Source organism: Saccopteryx bilineata, chromosome 3 (genome assembly GCF_036850765.1).
Source record: "Saccopteryx bilineata isolate mSacBil1 chromosome 3, mSacBil1_pri_phased_curated, whole genome shotgun sequence".
NCBI classification, from domain to species: domain Eukaryota; kingdom Metazoa; phylum Chordata; class Mammalia; order Chiroptera; family Emballonuridae; genus Saccopteryx; species Saccopteryx bilineata.
The window spans coordinates 148119391-148142025 of NC_089492.1; the positions used below are offsets into that span (position 1 = coordinate 148119391).

The window sequence follows — 22635 nt, forward strand, 5'->3', positions numbered from 1 at the left end:
GGTGCCTGCTTCTCCCTTGAGAGTAGTTCCCTTTTCTGTGACTTGTCTGGGTATCTTAACTGCCACCTGCTTTGGTTCACATGTTGCTTTTGGATTGCCATGGGTTTTATGCTATTCTGGGGCAGTTTCATTCTCCAGTCCGATCCCGGAGAGGAGGGTATGATTTAGCCAGTCCATTCTTTTCAGCTAAGCCACTCAGGCCTCCTTCGGCGCACAGATGGCATCTTTGGGGCAGGCAGGTGAGATGGGTGGTCAGAGGGCTGTGGAGGGCAGCCAGGGCCGTGCACACGGCAGGTACTCCCAAACACTGACACACTGGACATGAGCTGGGAGCCCTTTGCTGACCTGCATTTGTTTGGGCACTTCCAGGGCAGAGTGGATTCCCGCTGCCCCCTGGCCAGTGTGCCCCCTAATCCAGACAATGGGATTGTAAAGGTGGACACTTCTGGGGGCTCCCACACACTTGCACTCTGCAGATGATGGGTGACGACAGACTCTCTGAACACCCCAAACCTGTGGAATTTCTCAACATCTGTTTGGGAGACAACCGTCCGCCTCACCCAGGAGTGTACCCGAGGGAATTGTGCAGCCATCCGGACCCACACGAACCCCTCCGGGAACAGACCTGGGCGTCCAGCCCTTCTGAGTCTGCCACAGGAGATGCTGTGCCCAGGGGCTCCAGCGCAGAGCCTGAGGGCCTGGGGAACAGGTCTTCCCAGGGAAGCCCAAGGCAGAGCCAGAGCACCTCGGCCCAGGTGGTGTTCTGGGCGAGTATCCTGCAGGCCCAGATGTGTGTCCTGGACCTGGAGGAGGAGCTGGAGAAGACTGAGGGGCTCCGGGCTGACCTGCGGTCTTGCATCCCCAAGGCCCCTGTGGAGCTGCCCCCTTTCTCCTCCAGCCTGGCAAGCCCCCTGGGTTCAGGCCTCCACCCCAGCCCACCCGTGGAGGAGGCCTTGGGGGAAGACAGCCGCAGCCCTGAGGGAGAGCGCCTGGCCACCGTGTGGCCAGGGGAGGGGACGCCGGGCTCCTCCCCAGAGTGGGGTCCTAAGGAGGAGAGTGTGTTCTTTGACAACCCCCTCTTCTTGGAGAGCCCTTGCTCAGACACCAGTGCACCTGCAGCGTGCTTCTCCTGGGGGTCCCCAGACTCCTGCGCTGTGATGCCTCAGAGCCCACAGACCCTGCAGCCCCCTCTCCTGGGAGGCAGGGTGCCGTGGGGGCTGGGAGGAGAGCCCAGCTGGGAGGACAGCACAGCTGATTCCAGCGGGCACACCACCCCTCCGCTCCCCATGCCCACCTACAAACTGCACTTCTCCTCCTGGGCCACACCAGACGCCACCAGCCAGGCTCCTGCAGCACCTCCAGGCTGGGGGACGCGCGAGGTAAGTGGGGCCCTGGGAGCCGACGTGGAAGGGTGGGCCTCACTCTATGGTCATCGGGCCCAGAAGACTCATGGGATGCCAGAACCTTTGGGCCTCCTGGGGCCATGTAACAGGAGGGCAGGGCCAGTGTGGCCATTAGAATTATGGTAATTTTACGGATGGCATGATGTCAACTGAACGTGCTGGGCATTACGTCCACAGGGTCTCAGTCTTGCCCACTCTGAGGGTGGTGTCTGGGCTCCCTGGGGAGTGGGCGGCTCCTCCAGCTCAGCCCGTCCTGGCCTGGCTCAGACACCCCACCTCCAGCACATTCCGGACTGTAGCTGCAGGGGCAGCTGCCAAGCACCGCTGCCCCGGTGAGAGATTTCTGTTAAGAGTCCCATCTCGTCTTTTCTTAGAGATTTCAGCATTTTGTTACTTTCAGCCCAACATCTTTGATTCCTCCTCCCCGCCCAGTGTCGATGGTCAGGCCCATTTACAATGGCAGCGGTCGTTGATACCAACAAGGACAAGTTATGGGGACAAGTGTGTGAGAGTAGGGAGCAGTTTTCCCAGGGAGGCCTCTGCTAACAAGATAAGGAGACTTCAGGTGACAGAGCAGGGTTGTAACTCTCATCTCTCAGGTCCTGTCGAGACCTATTACTGTGAGAGCAGAGGGCCCGGGTGCTGCTGAACCCTGCCCCCCACAAGCTGGGTCCTGGCACAGGCTGGCCTGGCCCTGGGTCTCTGGGGTCATCGGAGGGAAGCTCGGGAGCCCTGCCCTCGTCCGCGGGGCTTGCAGTGTGCTCCTCCCTGGGATGGCAGACCCTGCCTAGTGTCTGGCAACTGTCACCCTCCCTATAACACAACCCCTCCTTGGGCTGGTAGGAAGCAGGGCCATCTGGTGGACTGTGGGGGGAGGAGGACGGGCAGAGACGGCTACAAGTCAGTGGACATGGACCTGGGGTCCAGGGAGCTTCTGGGTGTGGGAAGGCCTGGGAACAGTTAGTTCCCCAGGTCAGATCACTGTCCTCTCCTTTTCTTCTCTAAGACTTCTCTGGCAGACAGTCTTGATCCTATACCATCCTGTGCGGACAAAGCACTGACCTGGGAAACAGGATATATCAGATCTGACGCCAGCCCTTCCACCCATCCTGTGCAACCTTCGGCAAGTAACTTGCCCTCTCTATGCCTCACCTTCTTCATCTGAGCAGGAGGAACATGAAGCCAGTGGTTTCCCAAGCTCAGTACCAGCACTCCTAGGATGTGGTTCTTCTCCCATCCAGTATTCCTGCTCTGAACACAGGGCCCAGGCTGAGTGAGAGGGGCCCTGAATTCGTAGTGATTTTCCTCTCCTCCTTCCACCCCCTCTCCATGCCTGGACTCCCCCTTAACCTGTCAGGGCCTCCAGGGCTCATGAACACCCTGTGCCTCTCAACAGGCTCTGCCCGGTCCTGAGGGCTGGCAGACAGAACAGAGTCCTTCCTGGCCTCAGGTGCCTCTTATCTCCCAGGACAGAGGTGAGATCTAGGGTGGGATCTGGGATACTGAGGGGTGGACAGCTTTGGCATCTAGAGTGGGACAAAGGTCATTCTTGGATCCATGGGTGTCCTTAAGGGTCCCATTGTATCGTGTTAGAGCCAGACAGATTTGGGATTACATCCTGCTTCTTCCTCTGATATCATCAGGACCGGGGTTTTAAACACTGATCTCATAGAGTAAATGAAGAAAAATGAACAAGAGACCTAGCATTTTTGATGCCTGGGTCATATTGGTTTATCAGTCCTGAGCCCTGATTGCCTCAGGGCTGGAGTTCTGGGAGCCCTATGCCCTCTGCCTCTGCACATTGGAGGTCACTGCCCAAAGGAGGAGCAGGGCATGCTGCCCATCCCCAGGGAGGGAACCTGGGAGGAGCAGAGGACGGGCCTGCTCTGCCGGGCCCGTTGGCACTCAGCCTGCTACTCACCCCTTGCCAGCTCAGTCCTGCTCGTCTCCAGGTGGTAGAGATGCTGAGTGTTCCCAGGAGTCTGCTCCCTGCACCCCAGCCCCTGTCCCCTGGTGGGGCTCAACCTCTTCGCCGGAGCCCAGCAGCCCTGACTCTGAGAGCAGAGTTCCCGCACCCAGGCCTAGCCCCGTGTCCTCCCGGGAAGGCAGCCCGCGGCCCCAGAGCTGCCACACCAGTGGCATTTCCCCCACATCGACACTAGTTGTCTCACTCCCTGCTCTCCTGGAGAGAGCTGGGCCAAAGCCAAGTTCCTTGGAGAGAGAGGAGGCCGAAGAGGCCCAGGACCCAGAGGAGGAAGTGGAGAGCAAGGGCCCCAGGGGCACTGCCGATGCCGGAGCTGTCCCGCTCGCTGTCGGTCTGACTTCCACAGGAGGGTAAGTGTGGCACTGGCCCTCCTACTTATAGCTGTGTATAGGAGTCCCCTAGTCTGGGAGCATGAGAAGTATTTAGCACTGGTATTTAGCACACTGATGTCACTTAAGCCAGGATCATATGCCCGGGCACCAGCAGGGTTCTGAGGAAGACAGAGGGGCTGGAAGCACCAGAAACTGAAGAGCAGACAGTTGTACACCTGAGGTGGACTTGCATGTGTTCAGTCAGGGCCCCAAGAGACCTGTTCAAGGGTGGACAGCAGGAGAGGCGGAGGCAGTGTCTTGGAAAACTGACCAGGGCTATGTGTGCAGAGAGATGGGAGTCGTGCCAGACAGGTGTGCGGTGTGGGAGGGCAGAGCACGTGATGTGGGATTACACATGCTTTGAATATGAGGAGGCATCTGGAAGAAAGGAACTCATCTAAGCGCCTGGGCCCAGGGAGCTGTCTCAGCCCTTGGGATAGGCCAGAGCACCATGACGAGGTTTGATTGGGACCAAGGGATAGGCCTGGGGCACAGCAGGATGGAGTAACCACAGAACTGTGGCCAGAGGTGGGGACAGGCCAAGTGTGTAACCGGCCTAGTTCCGTCCCTCTGGGTGCTGCATGAAGAATCAGCCCAGGGGCTCCCCACGCGGGAAAGGGCTTTGTTCTCTGGGGGGCTAACAAGGGGTCATGTTGAAGAGACCAGGAGGAAGTGGTGACGGATCAGGTCATGGACCCGGAGTTGCACTGACTGCAGGGTCCGCCCCATTCCCATCTCAGTGTCCCTGGGTGATGGCCACAGAACCCATCAGCTTCAGGACCAAAGAGCCCCTTTCATTGTGCATCTGGAAAACTGCTGAATGTGGAGATGTTCAGAGGCTGGGTGATTGGGGTGTCTCTCAGTATCTAAACAGAGGGTTCCTTGTACCAAAATTAAAGTTTCTTTAGCCCAAAATAAATTAAGTCCATCTAAAGTGAGAACCATACTTTTGCAGTAAATAAGAAAAGGTTTAATTGTGGCTTTCTTGATAAGTGATACAAAATATTGCATAAATAAGTTTATTTAATCTTATATTTCACACAGTATAAGAGGTTTAATTCTCCTGGTGCAAGCTTGCTGGCCCAATATACAGTGTGTCTGCAAAGTCATGGTGCACTTTTGACCGGTCACAGGAAAGCAACAAAAGATGATAGAAATGTGAAATCTGCACCAAATAAAGGAAAACTCTCCTAGTTTCATACTTACTCAGTGAAGTTCAATGTGGGCTCACGCACAGATTTTTTAGGGCTCCTTAGGTAGCTATCCCGTATAGCCTCTACAGACTCGTCACTGACTGATGGCCTACCAGAACGGGGTTTCTCCACCAAACTTGCTTATCCCACTGAGTAATGTTATTTCTATGTGGTCGCACTTCGTTATAAACGCGCCGATATTCACGTTGCACTTTGGTCACGGATTCGAATTTAGAGAGTCGCAGAACACACTGAACTTTCCTCTGTAGTGACCACATCTCAACTGGCATGGCCGTGGGCTGCTCCACTGTATACACGGTGTTACATCATCATCTGCGCATGCGCACATGCTGCCACATCATCCTACAGAAACTGGGAGGGTTTTCCTTTTATTTGGTGCAGATTTCACATTTCTACCTTTTGTTGTTTTCCTGTGACCGGTCAAAAGTGCACCATGACTTTACGGACAACTGTGTATCTTTAACTCACACTTGACTTTCCCAGTGAGATCATGGAGGTTTATTTTATTTTATTAACAGCTGTAATGAGACACAATTCACTCATTTAAAGTATACAATCCCCTGACAGTTTATATTTGCATAGTGCCCCCCAAGTGTCCCTGTCTAGATATCCTTTTAAGAATGACACTAATTGACAAGATCATTTTTGTAAAGGTATCTTAGGGCATCGTCAGCTAATCGCCCAGACAGTTCTCTTTAGAGGGGATGAGTGTGTCATTTGTGTTTCCTGCTCTTCAGTTATTCACAGACTGACTCTCCTGGCTCCTCCCTGTCGTGGCTTTCCCTGTGATTCTTACGGCCTTCCTGAAGGGTTTTTCAAGATTTGTAATTTTACTTTTCAGTTGGTTTTCATTATGTTTGCCCTGCCCTGTTGAGTTGTGTCTGAGCCTCAGGATGCTGTGAGGTTACCAGCAAAGACGGACCCAGTTGGGCCAGAGATGAACCTCTTGTGTGGAGAGAGGGTAGTTTATAAGTGAAATGTTCACATTACGACGAGTTCTGTTGCCCTGCACAATCCCTAACTGTGGCTACTTGGATAGTGAGCATTCAGCGATGAGGATGCCCTGCACTGGGTTGTGAGGCTGCAGGGGAACCAGAAGGGCCGGGCAGAGACAGGCCGTGGTGACTCTGTGGTACTGTGTGCCAGATCTGAGTCTGTGGGGGGGCGCCGGCCTGCAGTCACTCATGACAGGTCTCTCCGTGCCATCTCCCACAGTACAAGGGAGAGACGGAACCAGCTGACTCCTCAGCCTTCGCCATTCAGAAAACCAGTTTACCTTCCTGGTCGTACCTCATCCAAGTGTCTTTCTTGGTTCCAGATCTAGTATTGGAAGCTGGAGCTGGAGCTGGAGGGTGGGGAGTGGGGTAGGCACTCTGAGGGCTCCCCTAGACTTGACTCAGAATGCTTCTGTCCCAGTGCAAGTCTGAGCACACCCATGGACCCTTCCAGGCTTCCTGACAGCCCCGGGCCCCAAGTGAAGTCCCCAGAGGAGGACCAGAGCCCGCAGGCTACAGACAAGCTGGCTAAAGGCGTCAGGACCGACAGGCAGGCCTGGGACCTGGCGTCGCGGCTCTATCGCCTGGAGGGTTTCCGGAAGTCCGAAGTGGCTGTGCACCTGCGGAAGAAGTAAGGGGCTCTGAGCCTGAGCCAGGGCTCTTGGGTGAGGCAGGGCAGGCTTGCTCCAGTGGCTGTCCCTACCTGTCCCTTTGTCCCTCCAGTCCACTGCTGACCTCTCACCCCACTGTTCCTGTCCTAGTTGCACCCCCATCCCTGTACCCTCTCCATGCCTTCCTCTTTCTCGCTGTCACACTGGTGTCACCCCTTCTCCACATCTCTGACCAAGCTTAGAGCCACTAGACAGGCCACTTTGCCTCCCTGCCCTATCTGCACAGGCCCTTCCCATCCAGCATGAGGTGGGTGCCACTATAGATCAGACCTGGCTGTCCTTGCCCTCTCTGGACCCAGGGGCCAGCTGGGGGCCTTGCTCAGGGCCCTCAGCCTCACTTCTCAGGCCCTGGGATGTGTGCAGGCCCTGGGTTCGCTCTGCACCTATGACCCGTGCCCAGACCTTCAGCCAGGCTTTATCGCCGCTTTCCTCCACAGCAATGACTTCAGCAGGGCTGTGGCTCAGGAGTACCTGTCTTTCTTCCAGTTTGGTGGCCAGAGCCTGGACCGTGCCCTCAGGTAATGCCTTGGGCCCTCTCTGGGAAGGAAGGGTGGCCAGGGCCAGAATGTAGCCCGAACCCTGGGCCCAGCCTGGGCTCCGTCCTGATCTTGGCCCTCCTTCCAGGGGCTTCCTCCAGGCCCTGGTGCTCAGCGGGGAGACGCAGGAGCGGGAGCGAGTCCTGTACCAGTTCTCCAGACGCTTCCATCGCTGCAACCCTGGGCTCTTCCCCACAGTAGGTAGGAGGGCAGGGCACCTTGGGGTCCCGGAGCGGGTGGCATAGCACATCCCCGGGCTGGCTCTGGAGTTCCCTGGGTGGCAGCTGGTGAGGGTGTATAGGGGCCAGGAGAACCTGAAGCATTTGTGGACCACCTGCCCCATGTGGGCAGAGGAAAAGCAGAGTCAGGTCCCAGCGCTTTCTCTCCACTCACTCTCTCGGGGCAGATTCCGTACACACCCTGACCTGCGCCATCATGCTCCTTAACACAGACCTGCACGGACCGGTGAGCAAGCGGGGGAGACCTGGGGCTGAGCAGGGGCGGGGGAGGGGGCAGTCAAGGGGAATGGAGACCGGAAGTTTGGGATGGGGCCAGGGAAGGCTCCCGAGTGGCTGTCTGGGCATGATCCTATCGGGTGGAGGGCGTGCCAGCTGTCCCTCTCTCTCCATGGCCACAGAACATTGGGAAGAGCATGAGCTGCCAGGAGTTCATAACCAACCTGAACGGCCTGCAGGACGGCGGAAACTTCCCCAAGGAGCTGCTGAAGGTGCAGTGCGAGGGCTGCTGGGGGACGGCTCCCTGCTGGGGCCTGCAGCCTGCTTCCTGGGCCCAAGGGGAATGCTGAGCGTGGGCCGGCTCTGCCCAGGGATCCTCCAGGGGAACAGAGCCTGCTGACTGACAGGACTAAGTGTCACCGTGGGATTTGTTAGCTGTGCAAATTCCCAGCCCCCTCCCTGGACCTACCGAACCAAACTCTGGGGCCCCCAAAATGGTTATTAATCTTGCAGATGATTCTAAGACCTGTGAAATCTGAGAATTACTGGGGTTTGATTCTCTGAGCGAACAAAGGTGAAACTTCAAAAAGAGAAAGCCTAGAGCCGGGAGCCAGGTGATCCAGGGATTGAATTCTTGTCTTGAACAACTGAACCCTGGCCATTCGGGTTCCTCCTGGGAAGAACCACTTACAGTGTTGTTACCATGATGACATAAAGGCTGTCAGGTGCTCAGCACACTGCCTGGCCCACATTATGCTCTTCGCTAGCAATTACAGCATGTGCTAGCTTGTCTATTCAGTGAACATTTACCGAGAATGTACTATGTGTCAGGCACCTGAAGGTATGCCCAGGGCTACACGATGCTGGCAGGATACACCTACATGAATATTCCTTGTTACATCATTTCAAAGTTCAGCACCTCAGTTACTCACCTCCTTATGATTATTGGCCTCCGAGCAGGATGGCATGTGGATGATTCTTTTCCCTTGGAGAGAACAAGTTCAGGCCTCGTTGAGCTCAGGCAGGGATTAGGACAGCTGTGGTCACCTTGTCTCCAGTTTCTAGCACAATGTCCAACACATGACAGACACCCCATAAATGGTTGCCTATGTGCATGGATGCAGGCATGGGGCCTTTCCATTCAAGGAAGGCGGGTGGCTGTGTTGGGGGTAGAAGCGCGGACTGCAGCACGCCCCACCCTGTCTCTGTCAGGTGGAGTTTGGGCCTTGCAGCCTGAGGCTCCCCTGTCCACCTGTTTGCCTCTGTTTTAGGCCCTATACTGGTCTATTCGAAGTGAGAAGCTCGAGTGGGCCATGTAAGTGAGAGCACCTTCCCCTCCCTGCACCCCTCCCTACTGGGCCTGTCCTTCTTTTACCACCCCCTGTCCAGCCCACCTGAGAGAGGGACAAGTTCAGGGCCCTGGGCCAGTCTCAGAGGGTGGACAGGCCCAGGTAACACCTGGAGGAACCAGAGGTGGGGGATTTGGGGATGACAGGAACTGATGGGTTGGCTTTGAAGGACTCCTCTCAGGGGTGTCCTGAGGTGTGGCTCCCAGAGAGGGGGAAAGGGTGGGGTTGTTAAAGCTGGAGTGCCTCCTGGTGGCCTCAGCCCAGCCAGCACCTCAGCCTGATTCTTCCCATTCAGGGACGAGGAAGACACAGCCAGAACTGAGAAGGCCCGGCCGTCAGCTCAGGCTGGCAAGGTGAACAACCCTTTCCTCCAGCTGGCCCAGGACCCCACGGTGCCCACCTATAAGCAGGGCATCCTGGCCCGGAAGATGCATCACGACGTGGATGGCAAGAAGAGTGGGTGTCTGCTGCTGTGCGGGCCTGTCTGTGTCTGTGTCTGTGCTTCTGTGTCTGTGTGTCTCTGTGTGTAGGGCATGCAGAGTGGCTCTGCTCAGCGGCATGTACTGCCGTGTGCACAGGTTGAGGACAGGCTGCCCACGTTCCTGCTTGAAGTGACTGTGCCTGGTGCTGTGTAAGCCACTCGCCAGAAAGGTGGGGCGCACACACAAGAAGGACCCAATATTCCTGCTCCCACAGCCCCCGTGCCACAGTAGAAATCAGACAAGCGTATCGGTGCCTGAGTGGTGTGGGGAGGACTAGATCAAGTCCGGGGTGTGGAGGGCAAGGTTTGGGGTTTAGTTTTGGGGGTGAGATGTGGGAGACAAGAGGGTTAAGGTTCCTGCGAAGTGATGATATTTAAGCTGAACCTTGGAGGGCCTGGGCATTTGAAGTTGGGCAGAGGGCATGCCCCATAGAGAAAGGAGCAGGCACGGTGTGCTCCAAATGTGGGGTGTGTGAAAGAGAATGCTGAGAGGTGCATTGCATTTGGGGCAAAATTGCCCGGTTCTGCATTTGGGCCTCATTGCAGATAGTTAGAGCTTTAGAGCAGGAATCCCAAATCAGATGGGGGCCAGCCAGGAAACTAGCATCCCACAAGCCCTGTGTATGGCTGCCTCTCTGGAAGGGTTCATAAAGTCAAGGTCATCTTGCAGGCTCCAGAAAGATGTCTGAGTTGGGGGTGTGCTTATGGTAGTGTGTAAGGAGAGAGGATGGTCTGTCTGAATGTCAAATTTGTTGTTTGTCAACAGTTGTGTGAGGCATGGTACGTGCCTGTTTTGTGACTGTTTTGTGTGTCTGTACTTCTGCATGCATATGTGCACCTGGAGGTGGTGAATTGCTGAGCTGGTGAGAGGGATGAAGAGAGGGGGGCCTGGGTATGACTGAGTGTGTCTGGGGGGTGCCCCACCACCTGTGTGTTCTATTCCTGGAGCAGCACCATGGGGCAAACGTGGCTGGAAGATGTTCCACACCTTGCTTCGAGGGATGGCCCTCTACTTCCTGAAGGTAGGAAGGGTCCACACTCTGATGGGCAGGGTAGGGAACAGGGAAAGGCCCAAAATGGTTGGGATGATGAGCAGTTCATGAAGACCTCTTTTCTGAGCCACTGTGCCCTGTGGCAGGGAGAGGACCGTGGCCCTGAGGGGGAGAGTCTGGTGGGGCAGATGGTGGACGAGCCTGTGGGGGTGCACCACTCGCTGGCCACGCCAGCCACCCACTACACCAAGAAGCCTCACGTCTTCCAGCTGCGCACTGCCGACTGGCGCCTCTACCTCTTCCAGGCACCGTGAGTCTGGGCTGGAAGACAAGCAGAGGGGCCCCAGCTTTCTGTCCCCTGCGCCCTGCTCACCTCTAGCAGCTGCTGGCCCTGCTCTGATGAGAACTCCCATCTTGAGCAGCAAACCTTAGATGCACACCTGGGTTTCCTGCTTCCCTGCCCTCGCTGTGGCCCACTTTGCCAAATTTCATCTCTTCCTTCTAAGTCCAGATCAGCCTCCCAGTTCTGAACAGAGGATTCCAGGAAGTCACTAACATTATCATGTTTTTGGCATTTGATTTAAAATCTGCTGCCTTCCTGGGTTTTTCTCTTTGATGAATGAGAAAAGAACACCAGCAGAGGTCAACCATTCTGCTAGCAGGAGGGCTTCTGCTTTGAGGCTGAGTCCTGGGAGGCTCGACTGCTGTGAGAACACAGAAGGTGGAGGGTGGGACGGGCGACGGGACCGGCTCTGGAGCCCTGGCGACCCACGTCCTCTCTGCCCCCAGCACTGGCAAAGAGATGAGTTCCTGGATAGCCCGCATCAATCTGGCCGCCGCCACGCACTCGGCGCCGCCCTTCCCGGCCGCGGTGGGCTCCCAGCGCAGATTCGTGCGGCCCATCCTGCCCGTGGGCCCTGCCCAGAGCTCCCTGGTACGGCCTTGAGGAGGGGCGGGTGCAGCAGGGCGGGCGGGGGTTGTGCACAAGGAGGACAAGAGCGGAGATGGCATCATCGTGGAGCTGCGCACCTGGCCTAGGAGGGGTGGGAGCGGGGAGAGGGGGCTGCTGCACACTTGGACCCGGGAATGGGGATGGAGTTGTGCACCTGGGTTCGAAGAAGAGGGAGCTCGGGATTGCTCCCCCACTGTCTCTTGCAACTAGGAAGAGCAGCATCGATCCCACGAGAACTGCCTTGACGCTGCCTCGGATGACCTGCTGGATCTACAGAGGAACTTACCTGAGCGGCGGGGCCGAAGCCGGGAGCTGGAAGAATACCGCCTGCGGAAGGAGTATCTGGAGTATGAGGTGAGGCGCTGACTCACACTCGCCGCCTGGTGGCCGCATCTGGCCCTGCAGCCTCTGCTCACCCGTTGCTCAGGGACAGCGAGGTGTTTGTATGCCCTGTCTGCACAGGCTTGCTTGTGCAGGGGTGCAGGGTGTGTGTGCTTGTGTTCTGGGATACAGACAAGTCACTTGTCTGAAACTCTATTTTTATAATTTTTTTCTCTTAAGAGTATATTTGGCTTTTTCTATGTTAAAGGAAAAAGTATTTTGGATGAATTATTTCTCCTAATACTTAGCTAATAATAATAATAGGCTGTACCTGTGGAGCTTGTATTACCTGCATGAATTATCTAACAACTCTGGGGTAGGACTATGCCTCAGTTTCCTCATCATTTTATAGATGAGGAAACTGAGGCATGGAAAAATCAAATTACTTGACTGAACCTGGTAAATATGCATGCTGCTCCCATCATTTATGGTCTTAGGCTCTATGATCGATCCAAAATGTTTTAACCCCGCACCCACTCACCCAAATTCTGCTCTGGCCTGACATCGGTGCACATTCCAGGAGCTGAGCAGCCAGGGTAGGTGAGGGCCAGTGGGACGACAAGGGGTCAGAGATGTCCAAAGGCAGAGACGAGAGGAATGAGAGTCGGTGCTGCCTGCTGGCTGTGCTCTGGGCCCCTGTGCTGCCCTGTCCCTTCCCAGCCATCCCTCTGGCTCGATGTTGCATCTATGGCTGTGAGTACAGCATTTCCCAGAGGCCCGGGGGTGGCCGACAGGACCTAGGTCTGCCTGCAGAATCCCAGCCTCTCCCGCCAGTGGCCGGCAGGCTCTTTAGCAGCCACTGGCCCTCCCAGGCCCCCTGTCCCTCTTTGTAAGCAGGGAAAGCAATGTGTACCCCACCCCGCTCCCAGGCTGAGCTGAGAGCCTCCTGGATGAAGGGTAGGCAAGCACTGAGCAAATAGAACCCTGTCTGGAGGTGCAGATCACAGGGGCCTCCGGAGTGCTGAGCAGATGGGGGGCTGTTAGCATCATGATTTCCAGATGCCGACTTGTTAAAATGCTGTTCAGACTCAACTTGGGTTCAGCGCAGATGTGAGCTGTTTGTGTGCAGTGCTGCCCACAGGGTCACAGATCTTTCGGCGTCTGGGCGAGGACAGGTACTGCACGACACAGTGTCGGCTGTTAGGACAGCTTGGCTGTCCAGTGCTCTGTAACACCTTCCAGACATGGCAGGGCTCTAGCATGCTGCTCCTGTCCTGTGATGGTTGGTTGCAGGTGCAATACAGATGCTAGCTATTGGTTCAACCCTCTCTCTGTAAAAATTTTTGTTGCCATAGCTTCAGACATGTAAACTGTATATCCCTCATGGTTCCAGCATCCTCCCCACCTAAGCCAGGCAGTGCTGAGGTGGGGTGCCTGTGTGTTGCAGAAAACCCGCTATGAGATGTACGTGCAGCTGCTGGTGGCCCGTCTGCACTGCCCCTCAGATGACCTGGACCTGTGGGAAAAGCAGTTGGGGAGGGAAGCTGGCAGCACCCAGGAGCCCAAGCCCAGCCTGAAGAAGTCCCACTCGAGCCCATCTCTGCACCAGGATGAGGCCCCCAATACGGCCAAGGTGAAGCGTAACATCTCAGAGCGCAGAACCTACCGAAAGATTATCCCCAAGCGGAACCGCCATCAGCTATGAAGCATGTCACATCACAGATCTTGACCCCCTGCTCTGGGGTGGCCTGGGATGCCCTGTGGGGAGCCCATTTTAGTGGCCTCATGATGAGATAAGGCCCCTCTTCCACTGCTGGAGGACAACCTGTCTCTCTGAGCTTTCCAAATACTGCTCTGCCAACCCCCTCACCCCATGGCAGATCCTTGGCCGCCCCAGTCCCTGGCCACTCCTGAAGAAAGAGGGAGGACAGAGATTTGGCTCCACTTTCAGAGTTCCGTGTCACTCTCCTCTCCTCAAAAACCCAGGGTGCCCCATTGCCTGGAGTTGGGGAAGTTCAGTTGTTCCAGGATCAGAACTCAGTGAGCTTCCAGGAGAGAGCCTGGGACAGCAGAGGCTTCCGGGCAGTCATGCCCTGGGGATGGTTTTGCTCTGGGATACCTGCTGGGAGAGGCCCTGGAAGACCCCAGCCGGCCTCCTGTGAGCGAGGGAGCAGGGTCACCCAGGCCCCTGCCAGCAGCCTTCAAGCCAGGGCAGGCAGGCGACAGGGCCAGGGAGGCCTGTGCCTCTGTCTCCTCTTCCCTCCAGTGGGTTCTGCACCAGGCAAGAGAGAGTGCCCCGCCCCCTACGCCCAATTGGTAATCAACAGAGCAGAGCCAGCGGCCCTAGAGTGGTGGGAGCTCCAGAGCTCTGGGGATGCCTGGGCAAGGGGAGGCAGGAAGAAGCCCCACCCCCCGGGGGTCTGAGGGCAGGTGGTGCTGGGGGCTCTCAGCAGGAGCTGCACTGAGGAGAGTTTGAAGATCCCTGTGGAGGTCTGGATCCCTTCCCACACTTCCGGCCTCTAAGCTCCAGGCCCCTGCTGGACGCCACCCTCCCTGGGAAGTCCCCTTGAGCTGCCATCTGGCTGCTCCCACCTGGGTCTGTTCTTGGGGTAGGGGTGGGAGGGCAGTTCGGGACAGTCACGGATCTGAGGCTGTGCCCATGGAAAGGAGGCTGGGCTGGAGGAGCAGCCACCATTGTCTCTGTTCAGCCAAGTATCCCCACAGGCTGCCCGCCAAGAGGGGCCTCTGTGCTGCCCGCTCGCTGCCTGCTGGCTGATGCACTGCCTGCCCAGCCTTCCTGCCGGGCGGGCTTCCTCTTCCCGGAGTCCATGCTTGTAACCAGCCCTGTGGCCTGGAACTCCCCCAAGTGGGGCTGGCCCTTGGGGGCCACCAGAGGTGTCTGATCAGGGCTTGGTGCTGAGCCATACACCCAATGGGTGTGCAATAAATACAGGCCAGTGAAGACAGAGGTGCACATGAGTGTGTGTGGGAGGGGAAGGGCAGCTGGGGCCACCTGCCGTTTGTCAGGCTGTGTCCCCTCCTTCCCGCAGGCGTATGAATGTCTGCGAGGGTGTCCGTGCGCCCGTATGTGTCTGTGTGTACATATGTGTATGTGTGTGTGTTGGCATGTGTGTAGAACACTCTGTTTGTGTGCAGGACTCACACATTTACTAACTGTCACTGGGGGGACCTCAGAATCATGTGTTCACCCACTCATTATTTATTTATTTCACAAATAATATTGGCCATATTTCATGGGCCAGTACTAAGGAACTCAGAAATAAATGGAACATGTCCCTGACTTTCCCAGAGGTAACATTTCTGCCCTGTGGCTCCCAGCTGTCAGCACAGAGACACTCTTGCGGTGGAGGCGAGCTGAAGACCCCTTCCCACCTGGCCCAGGGCTTTGATTCAGTAGGTTTAGAGCCCGGGTGTGGACGTGCACCCCTTAGGCCCCTGGGTGACTGCTGTGCAATGCAGGGAATAGCACAGCCAAGTCCGATTGTCCCATGTTATTGAGGTAGAAGCCTGGTGTCAGGTGGACGTGACTTGGCTCAGGACTGACATTCAAGCTAGGTGGCCTTGAATGAGTTATTTGACCTCACTTTTCTTATTTTATTTTTTATTTTATTTATTCATTTTAAAGAGGAGAGAGAGAGAGAGAGAAGGGGGAGAGGAGCTGGAAGCATCAACTCCCATATGTGCCTTGACCAGGCAAGCCCAGGGTTTCGAACCGGCGACCTCAGCATTTCCAGGTCGACGCTTTATCCACTGCGCCACCGCAGGTCAGGCAATTTGACCTCACTGAACACGTATCCGTATTTCTAAAACCAAAATGAAAGGCAGAGGTTTGTCTGCACGTGCGCACGTATGTAACACTTGTTACTTCTCAGCTAATGTAGAACTGGCACCTCCCTTTCAGTTGGGCACACGAGGTCTGCAGAACCAGGGGACGGTGCCCAGACCACACTGCCTGAGGCCTGTGGGCTGGAGACTGGGTTGTTGGGCTGCAGTTATGGAAGGTGGTCACGGGGGGGCAGGCTTGCATCTTCCTGGCTTCTTGGCCCAGGTGTCTGCTGCAGCACTGGGCTCACTAGTAGCAGGAAGTCAGTGTCTTGCTATCGCCAGAACCAGGAGTGGTCCAGGCTAGGCCTCCCACATTCAGACATGTCTCTACCGTGCAAAGTTTAAGGACTTTGACATCATCTTGCAGCTGACAGGGAAAAGGTTTCTGGAACCTTATGGGGACAGCCTAGAGCTCTCTACAAAATTGTTCCAGGAGACCACAAAAGTGAAAACAGCCTCAATTCTGGGTGTGGGGCAGGTCAGACTCACAGGCCTACGTCTGCCTTGATTCCTCACCCTCCTTCCCCATGGGCCATGGCTTGTCTATCTCTGCAGGAGGGGAGGGCGCAGGTTCCAGAAGAGAGCAGAGGGCAGTGTGGGGAGCCGTCAGGAACAGCATGGCACTCAGCAGACCTGTGAGGACTTGGGGCACAGGGGGGTGGTTGGGAGAGCGAGGGAGGAGGAGGGCCAGATGTGGTATTGTCATGTCACAAGGTTCCAGGCCATTGTCTTCCTTTCCTCCTTTTATTTTTCACTTCAAACTTACAGAAGAGCTGCACCAATAGCCCAGAGCATCTGCAGGCCATATTGAGACCCTGCTGGTTGGCTGTAATCACTCAGGCCATCCTGACTTCTTAAATCAAGGCTCCCAGGCTATCTCCAAGCTGTGAGCGTGTCCCTTTGCTGTTAAAACCACACTCCGGGGCTTCATGGGAGGTCCTTCAGGATCTGGCCTCAGCCCTCCCTGCCTTACACTGTGCTTCCCCCACACACACACACACTCTGCAGCCCAGCTCCCTGCAACCCTGAGGCACCCACTAGTCTCCCCTCTTCTGAAAGCTGTGTCCCTCACCATGAACTGTAGCTCAAACGTTCACCTGTCCCTTCCTCCTCCCTTCCCTGGAGGGAAAGGTACTCTCTGCATTCCTGAGACTGACCCCTCCCCTGAGCCCACACATAACCCACCTGCTACTCTGCCCACCATGACCTGTCTCCCTCAGGGGTCCTGGCTGGATCCTAGGGCCTAATCTATACCCCCTTCATTATCTTGCCTTGCAAACACATTCAAGCATCACCATCAGAAAAAAATGCCGATCCAGATGTTTCCCTCACTTACCTGGCTACTGGCTCCCATACACACATTGCAAACTGGTTTCCACCCTACCCCTCCCTAAATGCCATTGGTGACCCCAATCATCCAGTTCAGTGTCTTCTTAACCTTCATTCTCCTCCCCTCAATAATCTTTGGTCCGTGGGCCACATGACCTGTCTGACCTGCACAAGACATGGCCTTGGCATAGGTCCTGGAGTCGACTGCCTGAGAGCAAGTCCCAGCTCTCCCTTATCTGACCAGGGGACAGTTACCTGGCCTCCTGTGTTCCCATTTGCTACTTTATAAAGTGGAATATCACTGCTTCCTCACAGGGTCTTTAGAGGGTTAAGTGAAGTTACGCACGTAAACACCTGAGAACAATGCCTGGTGCCGAAGAAAACCAGAGCAAATTAGCTATTAGTACGCAGCCTCAGCCTCTCTGGCCTCGCTTCACGGACCCACCCTCCTCTGGGCTGGGCTCGGGCTCTGCCCACATTCATGTGAGTCCTCTGTGAGGCTGGGCCTTTGCACACGGCTCTTCCTGCCTGAATGATACAAGTCACAAGTCTTGAGTCAAATGGACTTTAGCAGGAAAGGACATTGAATGGCTCCCATAACTTGGTGATCTGTATCTGGATTAGGGGAGCTCCCTGGGCTCCACCTCCAGGCTTAAGAGGCTGGTACCAAGATGGCCCAACAGCTCCCAAGAGCCCCCCCCCCCCCTTTCTAGGTGCAGATCCAGCACACAGAGCATATCTGCTCCTTGGAGAGTGCAAACTCAAGTCCAGGAATAGTCTCTGTGAGCAGCCTGCCTGGGCCATGGCTCATCTCTGAGCCAATCAGTGGGGCCAAGGGCTTCAGGTAATCAGAACCTGCCTCTGAGATGGGAGTGGGGTGAGGTGGAGGCACACTCCCCAAAGGATGGGACTGGGACCAGCTGTGGAGAAATTCTAAGTCTTACTAAGAGGGGAAGAGAAGCTTCCCTGAGTCCTTCCCAGTTATTCCCCATCACAGCTGGTCTGTGACTCCCTGTATCCCTCTCCACCCTCCCCACCTTTCCCCTCTCTGCTCCCAGGAGAACAGAAACTTCCAGAAGGGGGGTCAGGCAGTCTGGCATCCACTGCATCCGCAGAGCTCTGCCGAGGGCCTGACACCTGGGGCAGAAAACCGTGAGCCTCCAGCTCTACCTCACCTCGGACCCTGCACGCCTGTGCTCCCTGTTCTCTTCTACTTGCATGTTTATCTTCTTCCTCCTCTGGTTCCTCCACCCTTGAACTCAGCCTTTCTACAAGGTCAGGCTGCCTGCCGGGCCTGGGAAATTCCTGGGAATTCTCCTGATCTAAGCCTTCTGCCTCATCTCTTCTCTGAACTTCAGACCTGGAGTTCTATCTGCAGGACGTGACTCCTCAACGAGTCTTCTTGGAGGCGATCAATTTCTGTACGGATGTGCTGATTATACCTCAGTCTGAACTTAGCCTCATCTCCTCCTGACTCCCTGTTTGTTATAAGAACGCCATGCGGGTTTGCCCATTGCTTTGAAAGACAACACACCAGGATGGTGAGGAGACAGACCAGGCAGGTCTTCACCTCACCTCTGGTGTCAGGTAGAAGATTCTGTTCTGATTTCTTTGTCCCTGTCTTGTGTGATGGGCAGGGTTGGGAGAGACATGCAGAACGGGCATGACTCTTGTCCAGCAAATAGACCAGATGAGTGACTGGGCAGGCCTTTCACCTGGCCACTAAGAGACTCAAGGTCCACGTACTGCTCCACAGTGGCCACTCAGGCCACAGACCACTTGCTGCATGTCTCCTGGATCCCAATGCTTTGTTTCTTCTTCCTGTTTTACTCACTCGCTGCGTGCATTTCCTGTGAGCTGTCTCTAGCCCTTTCTAGGACAAGGTGGGGAATACATTAATATTTAAAACAAGATAAACAAAATGTCAGTGTGTGTGTGTCTTAGGCTGTAAATTCCTTAAGGGCAAGGACCATGTCTATTTAGATAGCACCTGGCACAGTGTCAAACTGGGGCTTAACAAATGAATTTTGATGAGGACGAGAGAAGCCGCCTGCACGAAGATAAAGAGGCCCAGACACCTCCATCCAGCTAGGCCTCAGCCAACCCCTTAGCAAGTACCCTCCTGCCACTCAAATCCTCACCCTGTTCCTCACCATCCAGGCTCCGTTCTGTCATGCCTGCCCTGTCCACACTGCCCATAGCCCACCCCGTCCTCACCCACACTCTGCTGTCTCCGGGACGCGCCCCTCCCTCACACAAACACAGCCACGGCGCACCTGCTCAGGGCCTCGCCGGCCCACCTTGGACCCACTCTGGCGCTGCGGGCCCGTGTAGGGCCTGGCAGCATCTCATGGGACTAGGAGATGCCAGCAGCTCAGTGGTGGAGGTGCTGTCCCCAAGCGTGCCTTGGCCCGGGGGGGCCTCCAGCCAGGCGGAGGGAGAGGGTAAGCTGCTTCAAAGCTCCAGATGCAGCAGTTAAAAAGAGGACAGAGGCAATGATCCTTCAAATTGCCACATCTGTATAATCTGCCTTTTATTTTCTGCTTCATGAAGTTTTATTTCCTATTATTTATTCACCTCCCCGCCCTCCCCTCCCCCGTCTCAGCTCCTCCTTAGCGGGTGACATGCTCAGATGGGCCCTGAGCCTTGGCTGGGGTCTGGGCCCACCCCCAGCTCCCACCCTGGGCAGGCTGCCTGGGAAAGCACCTGCTCCCCTCCACTGGGTTTCAGTCCCCAGGCCCTCCCTCCACCCTCCAAGCAGAGCTACAGGGAATGTAGATGGAGGAAGACATCAGAGAGGCAAAGCCTGTCCCGGTCCTGTACCACTGTCACCACCCCTGAGCCGGAGGTGATAGGGAGGAAGAGCCAACACCTAGAACTCACAGCCGTGCAGCCTCCACCTCCACGCCCCGGCCTCCTGGCCTGGGCTTCACTCCCACCCTGTCCGCCCAGGACCCTCATCCCCCTCTCTTCCCTCCAGCTCCTTGGATCTTGGTCAAATGGCTGGGCTGGTCCCAGCCTCATGAGAAAGGTACCGCAGTGGGAAGAAGGGGGACCAGCCCAGATCATGTAGGGAGGGGCAGCGTCTGGTCTGTTTTAAGGCCCGGGACACCCACTCCCGGTCCCCACTAGCTTCTGAGCAAAGCAGCAGTTCTGAGGAAGGCCCAGGCCCTCGGGGTCAGGCACTTCTCTGGGTGCCCACGGCAGCGGCTGCAGTGGAGTGGAAGAGGGGTGGGAAGGATGGTACATTTTGCTTCGCCTTGCTTACCACCCCGCTCACCCTCCTTGTGACACAGAAACAGGGGGGTGGTGGGGAGCCCTTTCCCGGGAGGAGTGGTTGACTCTGGGCTTAGGGCTCGTGGTTGGTTCCTGATGGTGCTTCTTGGGGCAGGAGGGGCTTTGCAAATATCACCTGACCCCTAACAGCACTTTCTGTTGCTCCTCTGATGCCTGTCATCCCTCTCTCACTTTGCTCTGTGAGTGACTTTCATGAGTCTCATTTCTAAGCTCCGAGGATTTTTTGTTCTGTTTTTGATTTATTTTTTTGTGGTAGTGGAAGGGTAATCCAATTGGGCTCATCTTATTTTCTTCTGGGTGCCTGTGACAGGGTCTGGCACATAGTAGGTGGCTTCTGAAAGGGTTCTGAATGAATGAATGTGAATTCTCATGCCTGGCCTGTGTGAACTATGGCCAGTGGACCCTTGTGTCTGCGCTGCTGGAAACCTACAGGCACCTGGCTATAGCCCGGCGGCTGCTGAGGCAGGAGGACCCCAGAGCCCTCACCCCCACCCCTCACAGAGCCGGATTCCAAATGTGAGAACATGGTTTTTGCCTATGGTTTAGAGGAAAATTACCTTGGGAACCTGGGAGAAAGCGGGCTTCATACCTGAACAGTCAGATGAGGCTGCCTTGCCTCTCACTGACCCAGGTGACTGTGGAGTCACAGCACTCAGGCTGGAAGTCATCCTGGTCTGAGCTCACACTTCACAGCTGAGGAAACTGAGGGTCCCAGAAGGCTCAGTGTGTGCGTGTGTGAGGGGTGACAGGGTCCAGGCCCAGGCGCTGGAGCACCGGGATGGAGAACAAAGATGATGACCTTACGCCCAGGGCTGGTTGTGATGACAATAACTAGCAGGCTCCAATGACCCCCAGCTCAGTCCCAGGAATGGCAGGCGGAGTAACCCCTCCACGGTCCATCAGGAGCTGCCCTTCCTCCTTCCCTCCAGTGGGTGATGAGTTTCTGTTCAGATGGTGCTCATCCCCGCGGACACTTCCTGTCTGCTGCCCTGAGGCCCCTGGGGACCAGGGGGCTAGATTGGGCCTCTCATCTCTCAGGGGGTAGATGTAGGGGGCTATGGGGCACAGCTGGGCCTCCCCTCTGGGGCCCAGGAAGCAGGAGAAGGTGTGAAAGGCGGCGAGGGTGGTGGGATAGGAGGTGGCAGGATGGTGAGCTCCCCGTCCAGGCTCCTAGCATGGCCTTTGCTGTCAGTTAAGTTGCTACCAATGACCACCTACCCTCCAAAAAAGCAAACAAACAAAGCAAAATTTATTTGTAAGTGCATAGTCTCTCCTCCAGGCTGGCTCCTGGGTTTCAGGTGTCTTGTGTCTGACTTCGACACATGGCCCAGGCTCTGTGACAGGGGAGGTGCCTTGGCTTGGGGGATGAGGTGGAAGTGGGGGGTCCTGGGCATGGTGGGGGTGTTGGCTCCTTGCTGGTGCTGGTGTGATTTATCCCTAATGAGTTCTCAGCACATGGCTGCTCCCAGAGCACTCCAGGGGCCAGCACGGCTTCCCGCGGCCCAGCCCGCCAACTCCACAGCAGCCGAGCTCGCTCAGAAAAGAGCCAATTTCCACGCTGCACAGTCTGCTTCACTCGCGGGAAATGACATTTCCCCGGGAGAGCCGCAGGCAGCGCCTCACTCCCCAGCCTGGCCGGCTGCCACGGGCACAGATGGAGGAGCTGGGCCCACCTCCCTCGGCACCCAGCGCCCACTTCCCACCCCCAGGACACCCGCCCCTGCCCCATATCCCCAGGAAGCCCCTCCTCAGCTGGGATGTGGTGTCTGCAGCCCAGAAAGAGTAGGAGAGAGGGTGATGTCCACAGAGGATGCTGACTGGAAGGCCCGGCCTTGCCTGAAGCTCAGCTTCTTCCAGGGAGCAGGCCCTGGCGCTGTTGGAGAGGCTTAGAGACAGGGTGGGTTAATAGTAGTGTGTGCATGTGTGAGGGGGCAGGGAGGGGTCTCCGCCACCAGCAAGTAATGGCCCCCAGTTTGGAGTCTTCAGTCCCCAAGGGAGCCAGAGGAAGAGAAGAAGGTAATGAGAACAACAAGAAGCCAAGAGAAGGGGATGGAGGGGCATTCCTGATCATGTGCCAGGCCTCTGGGCCCTCCCCACACCCGGGAGACACAGGCTCTCTCTGACTGTGGCAAAAGGAATGATTGCTTCGGACACCGCAGAAGAGGGACTGGAATAGGAAATTAAAAGAGGGAAAAGGAAAGAGAAGGAGGTGAAAGAGAGGAAGTCAGTCCCTTTTGTGGGACGGGAGACCCTTGTTTTGACCAGAATCACAGCCGAGGTCAGCTTAGCTGGCCACTCCTGTGTGAAGAAGACCCAGCCTGGGACACAGGAACATCAGACCTTCAGGTGGAAGTGCTTTGTGACCTAAAGGCTGGAGAGGGGAGGCTTGGGGCCAAGGACAGCAGGAAGCAGGGTGGACCTGGCACTCCTCCGGGCACT

At 56.2% G+C, this 22635-nt stretch overlaps 1 protein-coding gene across 1 annotated transcript; it reads left to right on the top strand.

Annotated features, from left to right (window-relative positions):
- Positions 1-438: 438 nt before the first annotated feature.
- Positions 439-14686, top strand: PSD4 (pleckstrin and Sec7 domain containing 4). Its single transcript, XM_066267690.1, has 16 exons — positions 439-1379; positions 2410-2521; positions 2792-2878; positions 3356-3737; positions 6422-6598; positions 7076-7156; positions 7263-7375; positions 7581-7639; positions 7812-7901; positions 8901-8944; positions 9274-9434; positions 10411-10481; positions 10598-10761; positions 11241-11385; positions 11614-11757; positions 13172-14686. Exons 1-16 carry the CDS (start codon positions 477-479, stop codon positions 13427-13429), a joined length of 2991 nt encoding a protein of 996 aa, XP_066123787.1. The 5' UTR covers positions 439-476; the 3' UTR covers positions 13430-14686.
- Positions 14687-22635: the final 7949 nt, after the last annotated feature.